This window comes from Oncorhynchus mykiss, chromosome 5 (genome assembly GCF_013265735.2).
Source record: "Oncorhynchus mykiss isolate Arlee chromosome 5, USDA_OmykA_1.1, whole genome shotgun sequence".
NCBI classification, from domain to species: Eukaryota; Metazoa; Chordata; class Actinopteri; order Salmoniformes; family Salmonidae; genus Oncorhynchus; species Oncorhynchus mykiss.
Genome location: NC_048569.1, coordinates 26,959,573 through 26,978,171, shown reverse-complemented (window position 1 = coordinate 26,978,171; position 18,599 = coordinate 26,959,573). Strand labels below are relative to the sequence as shown.

General features: G+C 43.6%; 1 protein-coding gene across 1 annotated transcript in view; it reads left to right on the top strand.

The window, feature by feature from the left end:
- Nucleotides 1–15,171, top strand: part of mmp17a (matrix metallopeptidase 17a) — a 101,380-nt gene extending 86,209 nt beyond the window's left edge. Inside the window, exons 6-10 of the mRNA XM_021602292.2 lie at nt 1,082–1,184; nt 3,050–3,132; nt 6,197–6,349; nt 10,312–10,569; nt 14,012–15,171. Of these exons, the coding sequence (XP_021457967.1) occupies nt 1,082–1,184; nt 3,050–3,132; nt 6,197–6,349; nt 10,312–10,569; nt 14,012–14,340 (926 nt within the window). The 3' untranslated portion in view covers nt 14,341–15,171. The remainder of the gene's footprint in view (nt 1–1,081; nt 1,185–3,049; nt 3,133–6,196; nt 6,350–10,311; nt 10,570–14,011) is intronic.
- The last annotated feature ends 3,428 nt before the right edge of the window (nt 15,172–18,599 follow it).

Here is an 18,599-nt window from a genome sequence, read left to right as displayed (position 1 = left end):
CAGATATTCTTTCTCTAGTTAATTACGTTTACATGATTAGCTCAATCAGGTAATATTAATTACGTAGAAAGGATTTTATAGAATAGCATGTCATATCACTTAATCTGGCACAAATCAGAACACCTCTTGCCTAGCTACTCCTCTATACCCGTCCCTCCACACGCCTACCTCACTTATACTAGACATACATCAATGGACTGGCATTCTGCCATCCCTTCCATGTGCATATACTGTGCAGAAAATCCTAGTGGTACTGTATACATTAACTGTCTAATCTACAGGTGCAGACCGCCCCACCACCACCCCTCAAACCTCTCATTGCAAATGTCTCCTAGAATTACCCATGATTCCTAATGGGACGTGTCCGCCCATCCCTTAATGCAACATGGCGGTGTAGAGCAGGAAACCCAAGGCCTCGGCACAGGAAGCAGAATTGATTAGTTTGTATGCAGTGATAATTGATTTAATTAATTATTAGTGGAGAGATTGCTTTAATTGGTCATCCCTGTGGCACAAACCCTGCTTATCACTGTGTGCCATGCTACTGAGAGAGGGAGGAGACGAAGACGGATAGGTGAGGGGTGATGAGAAGAGAGGGAGGAAAGGAAGACTGATAGGTGAGAGGGGATAAGTGGCTGGGGGAGAAGGGAAGAGACTGGAGAGGTAACAGGCAAGGTAGGACAAAGAATAGAGAGAGAGGTGAAATAGAGGGAAAGGAAAGGATGTAGTGAGAGGTGAGATAGGAGACAGGGAAAGGAAAGAGAGAGAGAGGTGAGATAGAGACAGGGAAAGGAAGGGAGGGAGAGAGAGGTGAGATAGGAGACAGGGAAAGGAAAGAGAGAGAGAGGTGAGATAGAGACAGGGAAAGGAAGATAGGGAGAGAGAGGTGAGATAGGAGACAGGGAAAGGAAAGAGAGAGAGAGGTGAGATAGAGACAGGGAAAGGAAGGGAGAGAGAAAACATGTTGAATCATACTGCCGCTGTAGAGTGGGGCTGTATGCTTGGAATGTGTGTATGTGAATGTGGGGTTGTGTGTCTCTAAGTACAGTTGAATTGACCCTTGACCTCTCGTCCTTCCCAGGGGTGAGTGATTCAGTGTCACATACGGGCCAGCCAGGTGACCCCTCCCAGACCGCTGACCCACCTGTACTACTGGACCTCCCTGAGAACAGATCTACTGTCCCGTGAGTCACACCCACACAAACACACACACACACATACACCTTAGCACTCCATATAATATATCTGCTGACACACATACACTCACCCACTCACATACACTCACCCACTCACATACACTCACCCACTCACATACACTCAGAGGACAGTTTATTAGGTACTTCATTCACCCTTTTCACGAAAATGGTTCACCCCTACAGACAGTGAGTCAGGTGGCTGTGGCTTGCTATATAAAGCAGGCAGACAAGCATCATTGAGGCATTCAGTTACTGTTTGATTGAACTATAGAATGGGAAAAACGAGTGACCTAAGCGACTTTGAGCGTGGTATGATCGTCAGTGCCAGGCGCACCGGTTCCGGTATCTCGGAAACAGAGGGCCTCCTAGGCTTTCACGCACGACAGTGTCTAGGGTTTACAGAAAATGGTGTGACAAGCTAAAAACATCCAGTCAGCGTCAGTCCTGTTGGAGAAAACAGCTTGTTGATGAGAGGTCAAAGGAGAATTGCAAGAATCGTGCAAGCTAACAGACGGGCCACAAGCAGGAAAATAACTACGCAGATCAACAGTTGTGTGCAGAACAACATCTCGGAATGCACAAAACATCTATCCTTGTCACGGATGGGCTATTGCAGCAGACGACCACACCGGGTTCAGCTAAATACAAAAATAAGTAGCTCCAGTGGGCACGCTATCACCAACACTGGACGATTGAGGAGTGGAAAAATATTGCCTGGTCCGACAAATCACGGTTCCTGACGGAAGAGTTAGGATTTGGCGCAAGCAGCATGAGTCCATGCCCCCATCCTGCCTGGTGTCAACTGTACAGGCTGGTGGTGTTGGTTCAGTGGGGAATGTTTTCCTGGCAGACGTTAGGACCCTTAGTACTGTACCAATTGAGTAATGTTTCCACTCCCCGAAGAATTCGGGCTGTTCTGGAGGCAAATGGGGCCTGACCCGGTACTAGATGGGTGTACCTAATAAACTGTCCACTGAGTGGATATCTACACACACCCATATACACCCATTCTCTCTCCCTCTGTTTCCAGACTGTTCTGTAGTTCAGCGAGTTTGGACATTGTCACAATGCCGCGGAGAGAGATAACAGTCCTTGTTTCCAAGTGTGCTCAGTATTAAATTTGTATGTTTATACCACACCGCGTCGCCAGTGTTCACACACCAGACTACACAGCACTCAACAGCAAGTGTCAGAACAGAAGCCCTGAGAAAATAATAGATTTTCATACTTGACTGGTAGCAAGTGGATACTTTGTCCTCTTTTTTGTTATTTTTCCTCACTCCTCTCTGTAGCTTTCCCTTATAATTTCTCGTCCACTCCAACTTGCAGGATGATGTGTGTGTGGACAAGGTGGATTTAGCCTGACAAAGGTCACTAATATAGTCCTCTCTGCGCTCCTCTGTTAATACTCCCTGAATAGAGATCTTTGTTAATAAGGAGCTAGGCGAGTAGCGTCTCACAAAAGCAGCCCTGTTGTGGTAATTGCCTCGCCATTTGCAGCCCGGACACGTCAGGCGCTTAAAGTCAGTCATTAGCACTGGGATAATGCATGTGAGGACCTCGGTCTCCTGCGTCAGGACGATAACATCTCCCCGAATGTTTGGCCTGTTTTTTTAAGTGACACACACACATATACTCAGTAGATAAACACACAAGCATAGTGTGCATGAGCGCTCTGCACACATAAACACAAACAGAGACACGCACACAATGGTTTAAGATGGGAAGACACTGATTTAGACTGGTATAGTGACTGGGGATAGAGAAGTGGTTTGGTGTACATTCTGTTTTAGTTTCTTGAATTAATTCCCCCCCCCCCCCCCCCCCCTCCCCTCTCTCTCTTCCTCTCTTAGGCCAGCACGAGATTCCCCTGACAGGTGCACCAGTCACTTTGATGCAGTGGCCCAGATTCGCGGGGAGGCCTTCTTTTTTAAAGGTACAGAGATGGGCCAAAGGGAGAGAGAACAGTTTGTAGCGTTGCCTGCGATCAATATAAAAGGCAGCCAAGCATCTCTCTCAGAGTTCCACACACAACTTCACACTCAACAGACGGACAGATAGATAGACCCTGGAGGGGCCCATGGTCCCATGTTGACTGTAAAGCTATATGGTTTGAATTGAGGAGATTCTTAATTAACATATGTTAACCTCAAGAGATCTCCATGGTAATATAAAAAGTTTTATTTGGTCTGTATGTTATGGACGATGTTAATAGCTTGTAGAGCTGCAGATGAAAAAGTATTATACAACGGGTGGGTCTAATCCTGAATGGTGATTGGTTAAAACCGAATTCTAGCCGGTGTCTATTCCACAAGTTACCACCGGCTAAATCTATGACGCTGAAATGCCTATTTACCCCGTCCCATCTAACTGCGCAGCCAAGCAATTTATGAACTTGATCTCCAGTATCTCACATTTCTTTTAGACCAGCATTTAGATTTCAACAGCAGAGGTTTGTTTAAACATCGCTGTCTGTCTCCGACATTTGCAACATTGTTTCAATATGCAAATTCAATCTCCAGCTGTCCCATAGTAATGAACTTGTCGGGAGTCGGATGAGACAGAAAGGCAGGCAACTTTTCTCAGCCATTCGAAATCATGAATCAGCATCATTTTTATGGATATACACAAAGAACTATTAATAGAAAACAGGCCAAACGAAACAAAGTGCAGCTAGTTTGCTGTCTTTCCAGCTTCAGTTTGAAGTGATTGTGTTAGCTTTATTGTTGACTAGCTCCTCTGAACAACTGTGTCTTGACGAGAGAGCACATTTTCTCCGCCAGGTGAAATCGTGCATCATTAGCTCATTGTTAGGATGTATCCAAATAAATGTCATTAGAAAACAGCTTAAACAAACGCAAATGTAGCTACTTTGCTGTTATTCTGGCTGCAATGTTTGACGTGACTGTAAGTTAGCTGTAGTTGGCTAGCTAGCAGGCAAGGGATAAGAACGTTGTCAGGCAGTATGGCAATGAAACGACTGGGTCGCGTCCAGAGATACAGAACAAAAAGACTGAACGACTGGGTCGCGTCTCTGGCAATTGAACCTATACAATGAATGACCAGCTGGCTTGGGTAGCAACCCTAGATTTGTGTCAGGACTATATCTTGTGGTAGGATGAATGTATGAATACATTTATCAAAATATTTTTTTTAATGAAAATATGTCAATCACTATTTGAATATATTGGTAACACGTTGTATAAAAGTGATAATGACATTGAAACCGGTGTTTGGAGGTTATATCGGCACAGTTTGCCGGCCCTCAACTTTTTCTTGGGCCTAACAACACCCGTGCCAATTGATCCTCCAAACACCGGCTCCTCTGGCATTATCACTTAAATAATACAGAGGCTGTGACCCAACTCAGACAAACTTAGACTAAATGTGTCCCACACAGATACTGGAAGCCAGGCTGAATCTGCCTCTCTGTGTTCGCTTGGTTGGTTCAGCCAGTTGAGTGCCTAACCGGGTAAAATCTCCTCTGCGGCATCCACACATGTTTGTCCTGTGGACCATTTGAATATGGACAACAGCGTAAACAAGCACACTCACAAATAAACATTGACACATGGGATGTATACAAACACACACTTTTCACTAGCGTACACACATACAGTACACTCCCACACATACACAAGTGTGTACACACATTCACACAAACACTTACACAAACGCTTAATCAGGCCGCGGAGCCAGACGGATTACCAGGACGTGTACTTAGAGCATGAGCGGACCAAGTGGCAAGTGTCTTCACTGACATTTTCAACCTCTCCCTGACTAGTCTGTAATACCTACGTTTCAAGCAGACCACCATAGTCCCTGTGCCCAAAAAAGCGACGGTAACCTGCCCAAATGACTGCCGCCCCGTAGCACTCATTTCGGTAGCCATTAAGTGCTTTGAAAGGCTGGTCATGGCTCACATCAACACCATCCTCCCAGAAACGCTATACCCACTCCAATTCGCATACTGCCGCAACAGATCCACAGATGATGCAATCTCAATCACCCTCCACACTGCCCTTTCCCACCTGGACAAAAGGAACACCTATGTGAGAATGCTGTTCATTGATTTCAGCTCAGTGTTCAGCACCATAATGCCCACAAAGCTCATCACTAAGCTAAGGACCCTGGAACTAAACACCTCCCTCTGCATCTGGATCCTGGACTTCCTGACTGGCCGCCCCCAGGTGGTGAGGGTAGGCAACAACACATCTGCCACGCTGATCCTCAACACGGGGGCCCCTCAGGGGTGTGTACTTAGTCCCCTCACTGTTCACCCATGACTACATGGCCAAGAATGACTCCAACACCACCATTAAGTTTGTTGATGACACAACGGTGGTTGGCCTGATCACCGACAACCGATGAGATAGCCTATAGGGAGGAGGTCAGAGACCTGGCAGAGTGGTGCCAGGACAACAAGCTCTCCCTCAACGTGAGCAAGAAAAAAGTAGCTGATTGTGCACTACAGGAAAAGGAGGGCCGAACACACCCCCCCCCCCCCCCCCCCCCCCCCCCCCATTCATATCGACGGGGCTGTAGTGTAGTGGGTTGAGAGTTTCAAGTTCCTTGGTGTCTACAACGCCAACAAATTATCATGGTCCAAACACACCAAGACAGTCGTGAAGAGGGCACGACGTCAACTTTTCCCCCCCAGGAGACTGAGAATATATGGCATGGGTCCCCAGATCCTCAAAACGTTTTACAGCTACTCCATCGAGAGCACTTGTTGCATCACGCTACTACCCCCTGTATAGCCTCGGTATTGTTATTTTATTATTCTACTTTTTTATTTAGTAAATATTTTCTTAACTCTATTTTCTTAAAACGGCATTGTTGGTTAAGGGCTTGTTAGTAAGCATTTCACGGGCATTTCACCTGTTGTATTCGGCGCATGTGACAAATAAGATTTGATTTGAATAACTTTGTACCTGTCCTCCTTTACCTATTTACCTACATTTATTTTCTTCCTACTTTCTCTCTCTTCCTCCTCATAGGGAAGTATTTCTGGCGTCTGACGCGGGAGAAGCACCTGGTGTCTCTGCGTCCAGCTCAGATCCACAGGTTCTGGAGAGGCCTGCCTATCAACCTGGACAGTGTGGACGCTGTCTACGAGAGACCTGGGGACCACAAGATAGTCTTCTTCAAAGGTACCCGACCCAGAAACCCAACCATGGTTGTGGTGGTGGCAAGGAGGTCAACCATATACCAACTATGTTACATCAACTATGAAAGGGAGTGTTGTGATGTAATTTAAAGGTTTTTGATTTGTCGAGGAGACTGTTATGACTATTATTTTGAAGTGTCAAGGCTGTTCAAATAAATGTGAAGGTGTTCTGAGAAAGATATGAAAAGAGGTCCATCAAGTGATGTGTCATTATGGGCTTTGAACTTTGTTAACGGTTTTATGGATGATAGAGGGCTTAAAAATGCAATCAACCTTACAAAAGAACAAAAACAAGGACATCTCTCTTACACCTCTTGGTAAAATGTTTCTTTCTCTGTCTGTATTTCAAGGTCAATTGAATATTTTCATCACAAAACACATGTATTTTTTATTAATTTTTTGAGCCTACGGCACCTGGTATTTCCAGGCGGTCTCCCGACCCAGTACTGACCAGGTCCGACCCTAAACAGGTGTGTTCAGGGTGGTATGGCCACAAGCGTATTTTTCTTACCCCGTTTTCTCCCTGAATTTGGTCCCTTGGCTCATCTCTGTAACTCTTCAATGGGCTCGGGAGAGGCCAAGGTGTTTTCTGAACCATGACTCCCCTGGCCACCTATTTCTTATCACATTGCTTTCCAACCCGGATGTCAGCCACACCAATGTGTTGGAGGAAACACCTTTCGACTGACGACCGGAGTCAGTGTACAGACGCCCGGCCCAGTCACAACATAATCCAGCCTCTCCAACAGAATCCAGGTAGAATCAGGAATTCAGGGCAGCTATCTAGGCCACTTACTTTTTTCAATCTTTGAGTAAAGCCAGTGTGTCTATGTATGCAGATGACTCAACACTTTACACGTCAGCTACTACAGCAACTGAAATGACTGCAACACTTAACAAAGAGCTGCAGTTAGTTTCAGAATGGGTGTCAAGGCATAATTAATCCTACATATTTCATTTGGAAATGTATTTGGAACAAATCATTCACTAAATCATAAACCTCAATTAAATCTTGTAATAAATAATGTGGAAATTGAGCAAGTTGAGGTGTCTAAACTGCTTGGAGTAACCCTGGATTATAAACTGTTATGGTCAAAACATATTCATACAACAGTAGCTAAAGAGTACAGAGAAGTCTGTCCGTAATAAAGCCCTGCTCTACCTTCTTAACAGCACTATCAACAAGGCAGGTCCTACAGGCCATAGTTTTGTTACACCTGGACTACTGTTCAGTCGTGTGGTCAGGTGCTACAAAGAGGGACTTAGGAAAATTGCAATTGACTCAGAACAGCGCAGCAAGGCTGGTCCTTAAATGTACACCGAGAGCTAACATTAATAATATGCATGTCAATCTCTCCTGGCTCAAAGTGGAGGAGAGATTGACTTCATCAATACTTGTATTTGTGAGAGGTGTTGACATGTTGAAAACACAGAGTTGTCTGTTTAAACGACTAGCACACAGCTCAGACACGCAGGCGCAGACTTTGGGAGGCGCACAGTACTACATAGAGCCATGACTTCTACATCAGGTAACTGATAAAAGCAGTAGAATCAGATTTAAAAAAACAGATACAAATACACCTTATGGAACAGCGGGGACCGTGAAGCAACACTAACATAGGCACAGAGACATGCACACACACACATGATAACTGACGCACTATACACACGTACACATGGATTTTATGTGGTAGTGGAGTAGGGGCCTGAGAGCACACACTTAGTGTGTTGTGAAATCTGTTATGAATCCATTGTAATGTTTTTAAAATTGTGTAACTGCCTTAATTTTGTCAGACCCCAGGAAGAGTCAGCAGTTAATGGGGATCCATAATAAATACAAATACAAATAAATACAAGGAGTTTCTAGAGCCAAGGAAAGCACCACCGTCAAACCCTCCCTTATCCCGGATGGCCAATTGTGCGCCGTTCTATGGGGCTCCCTATCATGTCCGATCTGCGCCACCCAGAACCCTCAAAACACATCTAATCACTTTCAGTTGGTTGAGTTATCAAATTAGTTGTTTTTTTCTTCGGCTTGGTGCTATTTTCACAAGTATGTGGTGAATGCCCCCTATCATATGTTCAGAACCTTTGATTGGGCATTCATTGGGGTTTCACACATCTTTCACCCCTGAGTCATTCATGCGAGTGTTTTCTGTTAAATGCCATGAGAACATTTTGTTTAGTCACCAATACATAAGATAATGTTAAGCTCACCATTTAGTCATTTTAACTACCATTAAATCCAATAGCTAAAAATAAAAGATACACATTTCAAAACTGAATAGTAGATTTCCATATAGAATTTGGCTATAACTTGACATGCACTATTTTTAAAATAATTTGTATCCAATGGCAGGCTGTGAACATGTGGAGAAATGTCAGGCCCTGTGACAGACTAGCGCCCTGTCCAGATGGTGTACTTGTACATCAAACAGCCTTGCCCAACAGAAACAGGAGATAGGCTTCTGCTCCGATGAGTGTCGGCTCGCACAAGCCAAGGCTACTTTTACAGTTGCATTATTCTTATGCAATACATACGTAGGAAAAACCATGACAAATAGGGGTATTGTAAAGCAGTTGGCTATTTTAAAAACATAGCACAGTGTTGTAGGCCATTTCTTCCCCATGCAACATTGTCAAGTTCACCTTTTCTATGTGACTTGTCAACTGATACAGAATCGCCTGTCTCTCTGCTTGAACTTCATCAGCTTACAGTGCAACAATGAAATTCAGATGAGTGGAATACTGTATATGCAAATCAAATATTAATTGTATTAGTCACATGCGCCGAATACAACAGGTGTACACCTTACAGTGAAATGCTTACTTACGAGCCCCTAACCAACAATGCAGTTTAAAAAAATAAGGATAATAATAAGAAATAAAAATAAGGATAATAATAAGAAATAAAAATAAGGATAATAATAAGACATAAAAATAAACAAGTATTTAAAGAGCAGCAGTAAAATAACAATAGCGAGACTATATACATGGGTACCGGTACAGAGTCGATGTGCGGGGGCACCGGTTAGTTGAGGTAATATGTACATATAGGTACAGTTATTAAAGTGACTATGCATAGATGATAACAACAGAGAGTAGCAGCGGTGTAAAGGGGGGGGGGGGGGGGGGGGCAATGCAAACAGTCTGGGTAGCCATTTGATTAGATGTTCAGGAGTCTTATGGCTTGTGGGTAGAAGCTGTTTAGAAGCCTCTTGGACCTAGACTTGGCGCTCCGGTACAGCTTGCCATGTGGTAGCAGAGAGAACAGTCTATGACTAGTGTGACTGGAGTCGTTGACAATTTTTAGGGCCTTCTACAACCCAGGTAAATCAGTGCATTGTATAATACACTATAATTTCAAATGGTAGCACATGGTAGGCTATTTCCACTTTGTCCTACTGAAGCACCCTGGCTGATGGAGAAGAATGGTTTTACCTTCCAACACAAATTCATGTCAAATTAATACATTTATGAGGTGAAAATATAAAATTGTACCGTGTTCAGCAGAATCAAACTATATACGTTAACTAGGCAATTCATCATTGTGGTTCAGTAGTTATCAGTTTTGAGCAGTTTAATTACTGTAAGTGATAGTTTATTGTATTGTTAACAAATTGCAAGAAAATCATATCAAAATTAAGGTAAATATAGCATTTTGAAAAGCAGATACATGTACTTAGAAAGAGTGATTTGTTGCAGTGAACAAGTGGTGCAGTGAACAAGTGACTGCGAATGTATTTATTGTATTCAGTCTATTGAAAATGTGCTTTGAGTTTTGAAACATGAGCCATTTTGATGACCTGTTTAGATTTTTGTGATTAGAGTTGTGAAAATGTACCACGTACTTCTGAAAATTGCACCAAAGTGATTGAAATAAAATGTAAACAACTTATCCAGTTAACTCTCGTTGATTGACGTTCCTTTGTCCCGTCTCCTCAGGACTAAAGTATTGGATATTCAAGGACAACAACGTGGAGGAGGGTTATCCTCGGCCAATCAGTGACTTTGGCCTGCCCATGGAGGGCGTGGACGCAGCCTTCGTGTGGCTCCACAACGACAAGACCTACTTCTTCAAGGACAACCACTACTGGCGCTATGATGACCATCTACGGCGTATGGATCTGGGCTACCCCAAAGACAGCACACTGTGGAAGGGGGTCCCGCCCCAACTAGACGACGCCATGCGATGGTCGGATGGTGAGTATTAGACAAATGCAGACACACACACAGTTCCTCTGCGTCCACATCACCGAGGACTTGACATGAACTTACAACACCACCACTCTTGTCAAGAGGGCGCAGCAGTGTCTCTACTTCCTAAGGCGGATGAAGAAATTCGGTCCTGGGTCCTCTCCAAATACTACCGCTGCACCATCGAGAGCATTGCGGCCTGGCACGGGAATTGCTCCGTCCACGACCGCAAGGCACTCCAGCGGGTGGTGAAGACGGCCCAGTACATCACTGGGAACATGCTCCCGCCATCGGAACAGTGAGGAAAGGACTCCGCATCATCAAGGACCCACACACCCCAGTCATGAGCTGTTCACTCCCTTACCGTCGGGCAGACACTTGAACTGGACTGACCACCTGCACTGATTCTCCGCATCTTAGCACACATACACTCACTCATGCAGACAGACATATACACTCACTGGCCAGTTTATTAGGTACACCCATCTAGGACTGGGTCGGACCCCCCTTTACCTTCAGAACAGCCTGAATTCTTTGAGGCATTCTACTGAAATTTTCCACAAGGATGTTGGTCCATGCTGAAGCGATGATATCACTCAGTTTCTGCAGATTAGACGGCGGTGCATTCATGCTGTGAACAGCCTGTTCTCTCATCCCAAAAATGCTCCATTGGGTTGATGTCTGAGGACTGCACGGGCCACACAAGTAAGCTGAGCTCGCTGTCATGTTCTAGGAAATATTTTTCCACTCCTCAATTGTACATTGTTGGTGATTGCATGCCCACTGAAGCCGCTTCTTCTTGTTTTTAGCTGATGAGAGTGGAAACCAGTGTGATCGTCTTCTACAATAGCCCATCCATGACAAGGATCAACGAGTTGTGTGTTCAGAGATGCCGTTCTGCACACCACTGTTGTATTGCACTGTTTATTTGTCTGTTTGTGTCTCACCTTTTCACTTGCACGATTCTTGCCATTCTCCTTTAACTTCTCTCATCAACGAGCTGTTTTCAGCAACAGGACTTCAACTGAATGGATGTTTTTTGTTTCTCACACCATTCTTGGTAAACTGTTGTGCGTAAAAATCCCAGGAGGGCAGACGTTTCTGAGATACTGGCTCCGGCGCGCCTGGCACTGACGATCATACCACGCTCAAATACGTTAATGTCATTCGTTTTGCCCATTCTAACGTTCAATCGAACAGTAACTGAATGCCTGTCTGCCTGTCTGCCTGCTTTATATAGCAAGCCGCGGCCACGTGAATCACTGTCCGCAAGAGCGATCCATTTTCGTGAACAGGGTGCCTAATAAATTGTACCTAATAAATTGGTCACTGATTTTACATTCATGCTACACTCGTCACAGCTGCTTCTACCAGACTTATTATAGTGCTCAGTTTTTACACTGCCCCCAATCCCCCCCTTCCCCAATACATGTGTAAATATTGGGCTATACATTGTGCCTTCCTGTACTATACTTATGATAAAACAATTATTTTATTCTACTACTTTTCTATTCTTATCTTTTATTATTTATTATTGTCGACAAGGAACCTGCAAGTAAGCATTTCATTGGATGATGTATACCGTACAAATCCCGTATGACTAATAAAACTGCTGAGGGGAGGACGGCTCATAATAATGGCCGGAACGGAGCAAATAGAATGGCATCAAACACATGGAAACCATGGAAACCATGTGTTTGATCTATTTGATACCATTCCATTAATTCCTCTCCAATCTTTACCACGAGCCCATCCTCCCCAACAAAGGTGCCACCAACCTCTTGTGACACACACACACATCAACAAGCTAAACATTCACATACTGTATACTCTCACATACACACTCCATATACACACGACACTCACTTCTAAACACTCACGCAATACAAGCTAAATACTTACACATACAGTACTGCACTAACACAAAAATAACAAGCATTTGTCAAAAAGAATGCAAAATGAATGGAGTACCTCAATGTATTTTATTCATGCTTGCCCTTAGGGTACTAACAGAAGGTTTAGTTCCATATCCACTATATTAGCCCACACTGCATACTTTTTCTCTCCACTCCCTCCTGCTTATAATATAATAATAATAAATGCTATTTAGCAGACGCTTTTATCCAGAGCCACTTACAGTCATATGTGCATACATTTTATGTATGGGTGGATTTGAACCTATTATCCCGGCATTGCAAACGCCATGCTCTACCAACTGAGCTACAAAAGACCAGGGCCCGTAGGGCTCTGCTCTGGTCAGAAGTAATGCATAATAGGGTGTCATTTGGGACAACCATAGTGTTTGGGTGAATGGGGCTGGCTGGTCCAGGAAGGAGAGCGAAAGTAGCTGAGCTGAGTCTGTGTTTTCATTGTTGGGTCGTCATGGCAGCGAGCGCCTGCAGCTGGGATATGTTTGTGTGTGTGTGTGTGTGTGTGTGTGTGTGTGTGTGTGTGTGTGTGTGTGCGTGTGCGCGTGCGTGCAAGAGAGCAGGATGGTGCTAGGGCATCATGTCTCGGCTCATGCACAGCATTCTCAGCAGTGAGCTCCTTATTCATGCCTATCTCAGAGTCAGACCCTTAATCATGGAGGGCCAGTCTACCTGCAATTAAAGTACACTCACCGCCTTAAACATTGGGAAATATTGGGAAATCATTTACATAAATCATATCACACCAAAGCACACATGCATTATACTCACCTCTCCATCTGTTTCATACAAACTCAAGCCCACACACACACAAACAAACAGTCAAGCCTTCACTGTAGCTTCGTAGTACACACGCATATCAAATAGCTTATCAAAATTCTTCAGTAAAGGCATTACACACACACAAACATGGCACGAGCCCAGTCTTCACATGAACGCTACCCTCATTCAGGGTCTGGGCTCTTTACCACTTCTAGCTCCAAGGTCCTGCTCAGAGCTGATTAATGTGTGTGTGTAAGCACAAGCCAAGTATAAAAGCAAGAGTCCCCACACAGCCTAAGCTACCAGAGTGGAAGCACACACTCATACACACACACAGACCTGTGGGCCTGGGAACTGGAAGCACGTCAGAGAGCTCTCTCTCCAGGCCTATTCCATCACCTCAGGAAGAGAGAGAGCTGTGGCGACAGGGATGGAGAGAGAGGGAGAGATAGTGCTAGGGAGGATGAGAGCTAGGGAGGGAGAGTGAGGGAGAGAAAGCGGCTGGGAAGGAGGAGACAGATAGACAGGAAGGGATGGCGAGAGGGGGAAAGACAGAGATAAGGGAGGGAAAAAATGACATGCGAGAGAGGGAGAGTTTATTTTGTGTAAAAAACGAACTGGTGGATAGAGAGAGCAGCCTGATAGGAAAACAGTGTGACAGAATCAAGCGACATTGATGTATTACCATAGCAATAGCAATCATCATCACAGTCCCCTTGTAATCCTCATGCAGCCTCTGTCTTCTTCCTCTCCTTCAGATTCCTCATACTTCTTCAAGGGGAAGGAGTACTGGCGCGTGGTTGGCAGTGATATGGAGGTGGAGGCTGGGTACCCACGGCCCATAGGAAAGGATTGGCTGGTGTGCACAGAGATGCAGTCGGACTCCCCAGCCACAGAGGCCAATAACACAGCTAACACGCGGCTACACGGGCAGCACCACGCCGACCATGCCGAAAATGGCTACGAGGTATGCTCCTGCACTTCTGACTCTGCTTTACCCCTGGGAGCCCGGCCCTCGCCCTCCCCCCTCTGGCTGCTCACCCCTCTCTTGACTCTCTCAGTGGTACAATCCTACGCCCCTCTATGATGTAAGTAGAGGTGAGCAGCCTCACTCTGTGACATGAAGTACAGCAGCCAATCTGATGAGAGTGGGGAAGTGGCTTAAGGGGTACTGTCAGACCAGCTCCACTGTCCGACAAAACGATGACTGGAGGAATTAGCTGTTATTGTTATTATTATCTTAATTGGGATCCTCGGTGTTTATTTGTTTTTTTGTGTTTTTGTTATTTATTATATTCAATGGATCAACTTGCTTTTAAACTATTTATGTTAAAATTATGATATTGGATTGAATTAGAAATGTGATAACATGACAAATGGAAATAGTTTGTCAATTTGATTATAGTTATGATAAGTTCACAGCAAATGAGTTCCTCTGTGACTAAGCAGTCTAGCAAGAGAGTGGTACTCTGGGATGACGCACGCCCTGTCCCCTTGTTCCTGCAATCACTATAAGTGCTTTAAGAACCCTCGCACATACACAGACCACTCCATGTGCGGTTTCTATGGACTGAGCTAGCTGGGAAATAATGTTCCGTCTCTGCTCACTCGCTCAAATGGGAATGTCTGGTCTGGCCGGATGGACACTACGCTCTCATTGGACAGCTTGCTCTCTCACTGAGTTTTTAATGTCAAGACTATCTGGATGGAATGGACACTACTTCCTGTAATGACACTGACTGTCCTTCCTTGACTGCACTCACGTGCCCTTTTGTGACCTTTGCACCTGTATCTTTCTTTTTTTTCTCAGCTCAGTAACAGTAGCACCTCCTGCCGTTATCAGAGAGGGTAACCTGTTAGTATTGATTATTAGGACGTATTTTTGTAATAAACACAGAGGGATTGTGGTTGGGCCCTACTCGGGGATGTGCATGATGTGGTTTTCATAATGCCTTGGTCTTGGTCAATAATAACCAACAGTCACCCAGGGACACCGTTCTCCTTCTCCAGTGGACATCTCTCCTAACATTAACTTTCTCTAAGGATAGGGGGGATGCCTGTGTACAGGGCAGTGACAGGACATGGATATCCACCAGAGACCTGCCTGCTTAGAGGAGTGCACCCACTCACTACACAACTGGATTTATTAATATTACTAAGATATATTTACTTACAGTCTATATATATATATATATATATATATATATGTATATATATATATATATATATATATATATATATATATATATATATATATATTGAATATAAATTGAACTTTTCAGCTCAAATATATCTGTATATATATATATATATATATATATATATATATATATATATATATATATATATATATATATATATATATATATATACAGTGCCTTGTGAAAGTATTCGGCCCCCTTGAACTTTGCGACCTTTTGCCACATTTCAGGCTTCAAACATAAAGATACAAAACTGTATTTTTTTGTGAAGAATCAACAACAAGTGGGACACAATCATGAAGTGGAATGACATTTATTGGATATTTCAAACTTTTTTAACAAATCAAAAACTGAAAAATTGGGCGTGCAAAATTATTCAGCCCCTTTACTTTCAGTGCAGCAAACTCTCTCCAGAAGTTCAGCGAGGATCTCTGAATGATCCAATGTTGACTTAAATGACTAATGATGATAAATACAATCCACCTGTGTGTAATCAAGTCTCCGTATAAATGCACCTGCACTGTGATAGTCTCAGAGGTCCGTTAAAAGCGCAGAGAGCATCATGAAGAACAAGGAACACACCAGGCAGGTCCGAGATACTATTGTGAAGAAGTTTAAAGCCGGATTTGGATACAAAAAGATTTCCCAAGCTTTAAACATCCCAAGGAGCACTGTGCAAGCGATAATATTGAAATGGAAGGAGTATCAGACCACTGCAAATCTACCAAGACCTGGCCGTCCCTCTAAACTTTCAGCTCATACAAGGAGAAGACTGATCAGAGATGCAGCCAAGAGGCCCATGATCACTGGATGAACTGCAGAGATCTACAGCTGAGGTGGGAGACTCTGTCCATAGGACAACAATCAGTCGTATATTGCACAAATCTGGCCTTTATGAAAGAGTGGCAAGAAGAAAGCCATTTCTTAAAGATATCCATAAAAAGTGTCGTTTAAAGTTTGCCACAAGCCACCTGGGTGACACACCAAACATGTGGAAGAAGGTGCTCTGGTCAGATGAAACCAAAATTGAACTTTTTGGCAACAATGCAAAACGTTATATTTGGCGTAAAAGCAACACAGCTGAACACACCATCCCCACTGTCAAACATGGTGGTGGCAGCATCATGGTTTGGGCCTGCTTTTCTTCAGCAGGGACAGGGAAGATGGTTAAAATTGATGGGAAGATGGATGGAGCCAAATACAGGACCATTCTGGAAGAAAACCTGATGGAGTCTGCAAAAGACCTGAGACTGGGACGGAGATTTGTCTTCCAACAAGACAATGATCCAAAACATAAAGCAAAATCTACAATGGAATGGTTCAAAAATAAACATATCCAGGTGTTAGAATGGCCAAGTCAAAGTCCAGACCTGAATCCAATCGAGAATCTGTGGAAAGAACTGAAAACTGCTGTTCACAAATGCTCTCCATCCAACCTCACTGAGCTCGAGCTGTTTTGCAAGGAGGAATGGGAAAAAAGTTCAGTCTCTCGATGTGCAAAACTGATAGAGACATACCCCAAGCGACTTACAGCTGTAATCGCAGCAAAAGGTGGCGCTACAAAGTATTAACTTAAGGGGGCTGAATAATTTTGCACGCCCAATTTTTCAGTTTTTGATTTGTTAAAAAAGTTTGAAATATCCAATAAATGTCGTTCCACTTCATGATTGTGTCCCACTTGTTGTTGATTCTTCACAAAAAAATACAGTTTTATATCTTTATGTTTGAAGCCTGAAATGTGGCAAAAGGTCGCAAAGTTCAAGGGGGCCGAATACTTTCGCAAGGCACTGTATATATATATATATATATATATATATATATATATATATATATATATATATATATATATATATATATATACAGATATATTTGAGCTGAAAAGTTCAATGGCAGTTGCCCAAAAACAACATGTACATTTTAAGCCATCTTTTCTAAGATGAAATATTTTTGTAGGAAAATAAAGAGGGGTAATAGAGAGAGTGTGTGCTGGGTTGTGTAATGATGTTGTGTCACATGGAGCCCAGGTGGAACAGGGAGAGGAGGACACGCAACAGCTGCAGTCACACAGGCTGGCAGCTACTTTCTGGTTTGAGTTGTTGGGAGCCATGTTTCCCATGTACAGGCAGGTTATTGTTTCCTCACTCCAAAACCATGCTAATCAAGATGTGCTCTCCTGGTAATAAGACATCTTCCTCTACATGCATTCCTTGTTTCAGATCTGTTTATTCAGGATTATGTGTATACATAATATATTATGTGTATGTATGTTTTGTCATAGGAATCAGTGACTTTTGAGAGGAAGAGTGAACAATGTTGACTTAGTAAATAGAGACCATAAAACTCCAGATATTATTGACTCAAGGAAAAATAAATGTGAGGCAGACACTCAGGAAGCAGACACGCACACAAACAGTGAGTCTTTTTCAGCATTAAAACCTGTTAGATGTAAAGTCCCCTGTTTTGGGGACCTGCGTGGTTCTGGTACCGGTTCCAACCAACATTTCTGCTTATAAATCGTTATGTGGACATCGTACTTTAGATTGAAACGGCTTGCATTGAGCGGTAGCCTTAATTCTCAGGGACACGGGAGTATGTCTCTTCTGCCTGTGTGACACAAGATGTCAAATCTGACACCAATTGAAGCTGGGATGTCCTTCCTACCATTTAATTCGCTCTTCCAACTGTCCATCAACTCCTGGCTGAACCCTATGTTACAGCCACTAACAGATATGCCTGGAATCCTTAAATCATAACACAAAGGGAGAAAGTGGTTTTGTCACTGTAGCACATTCAGAGATCGATTTACAACCAGTAATCTAAAATAATTAATAGATTTTAAACAAAAAAACACTTTCTGTTTGTCATAGACTGACAATATTAATATGAGATGAAAGGCAAGTTCCTAGCCAAGCTTGAGCTCTGTGAGACATTCACTGTAGAACAGGTGTGTACTGTAGGTCAGGTTTGCACTGTAGGACTGGTGAGCACTGTAGGACCGATATGACGTGTGAGTGTGTGTAGTGTATGAGGTTGTGTGTGCATGTATGTGTCTAACCTGTGTGTTTGAGCTAACCTCAATCCCTACTCAGCCAGAAGACCGCAAGACTTTGGACCAAGCCGCAGACGGACCAGGTTTTTTAACCAA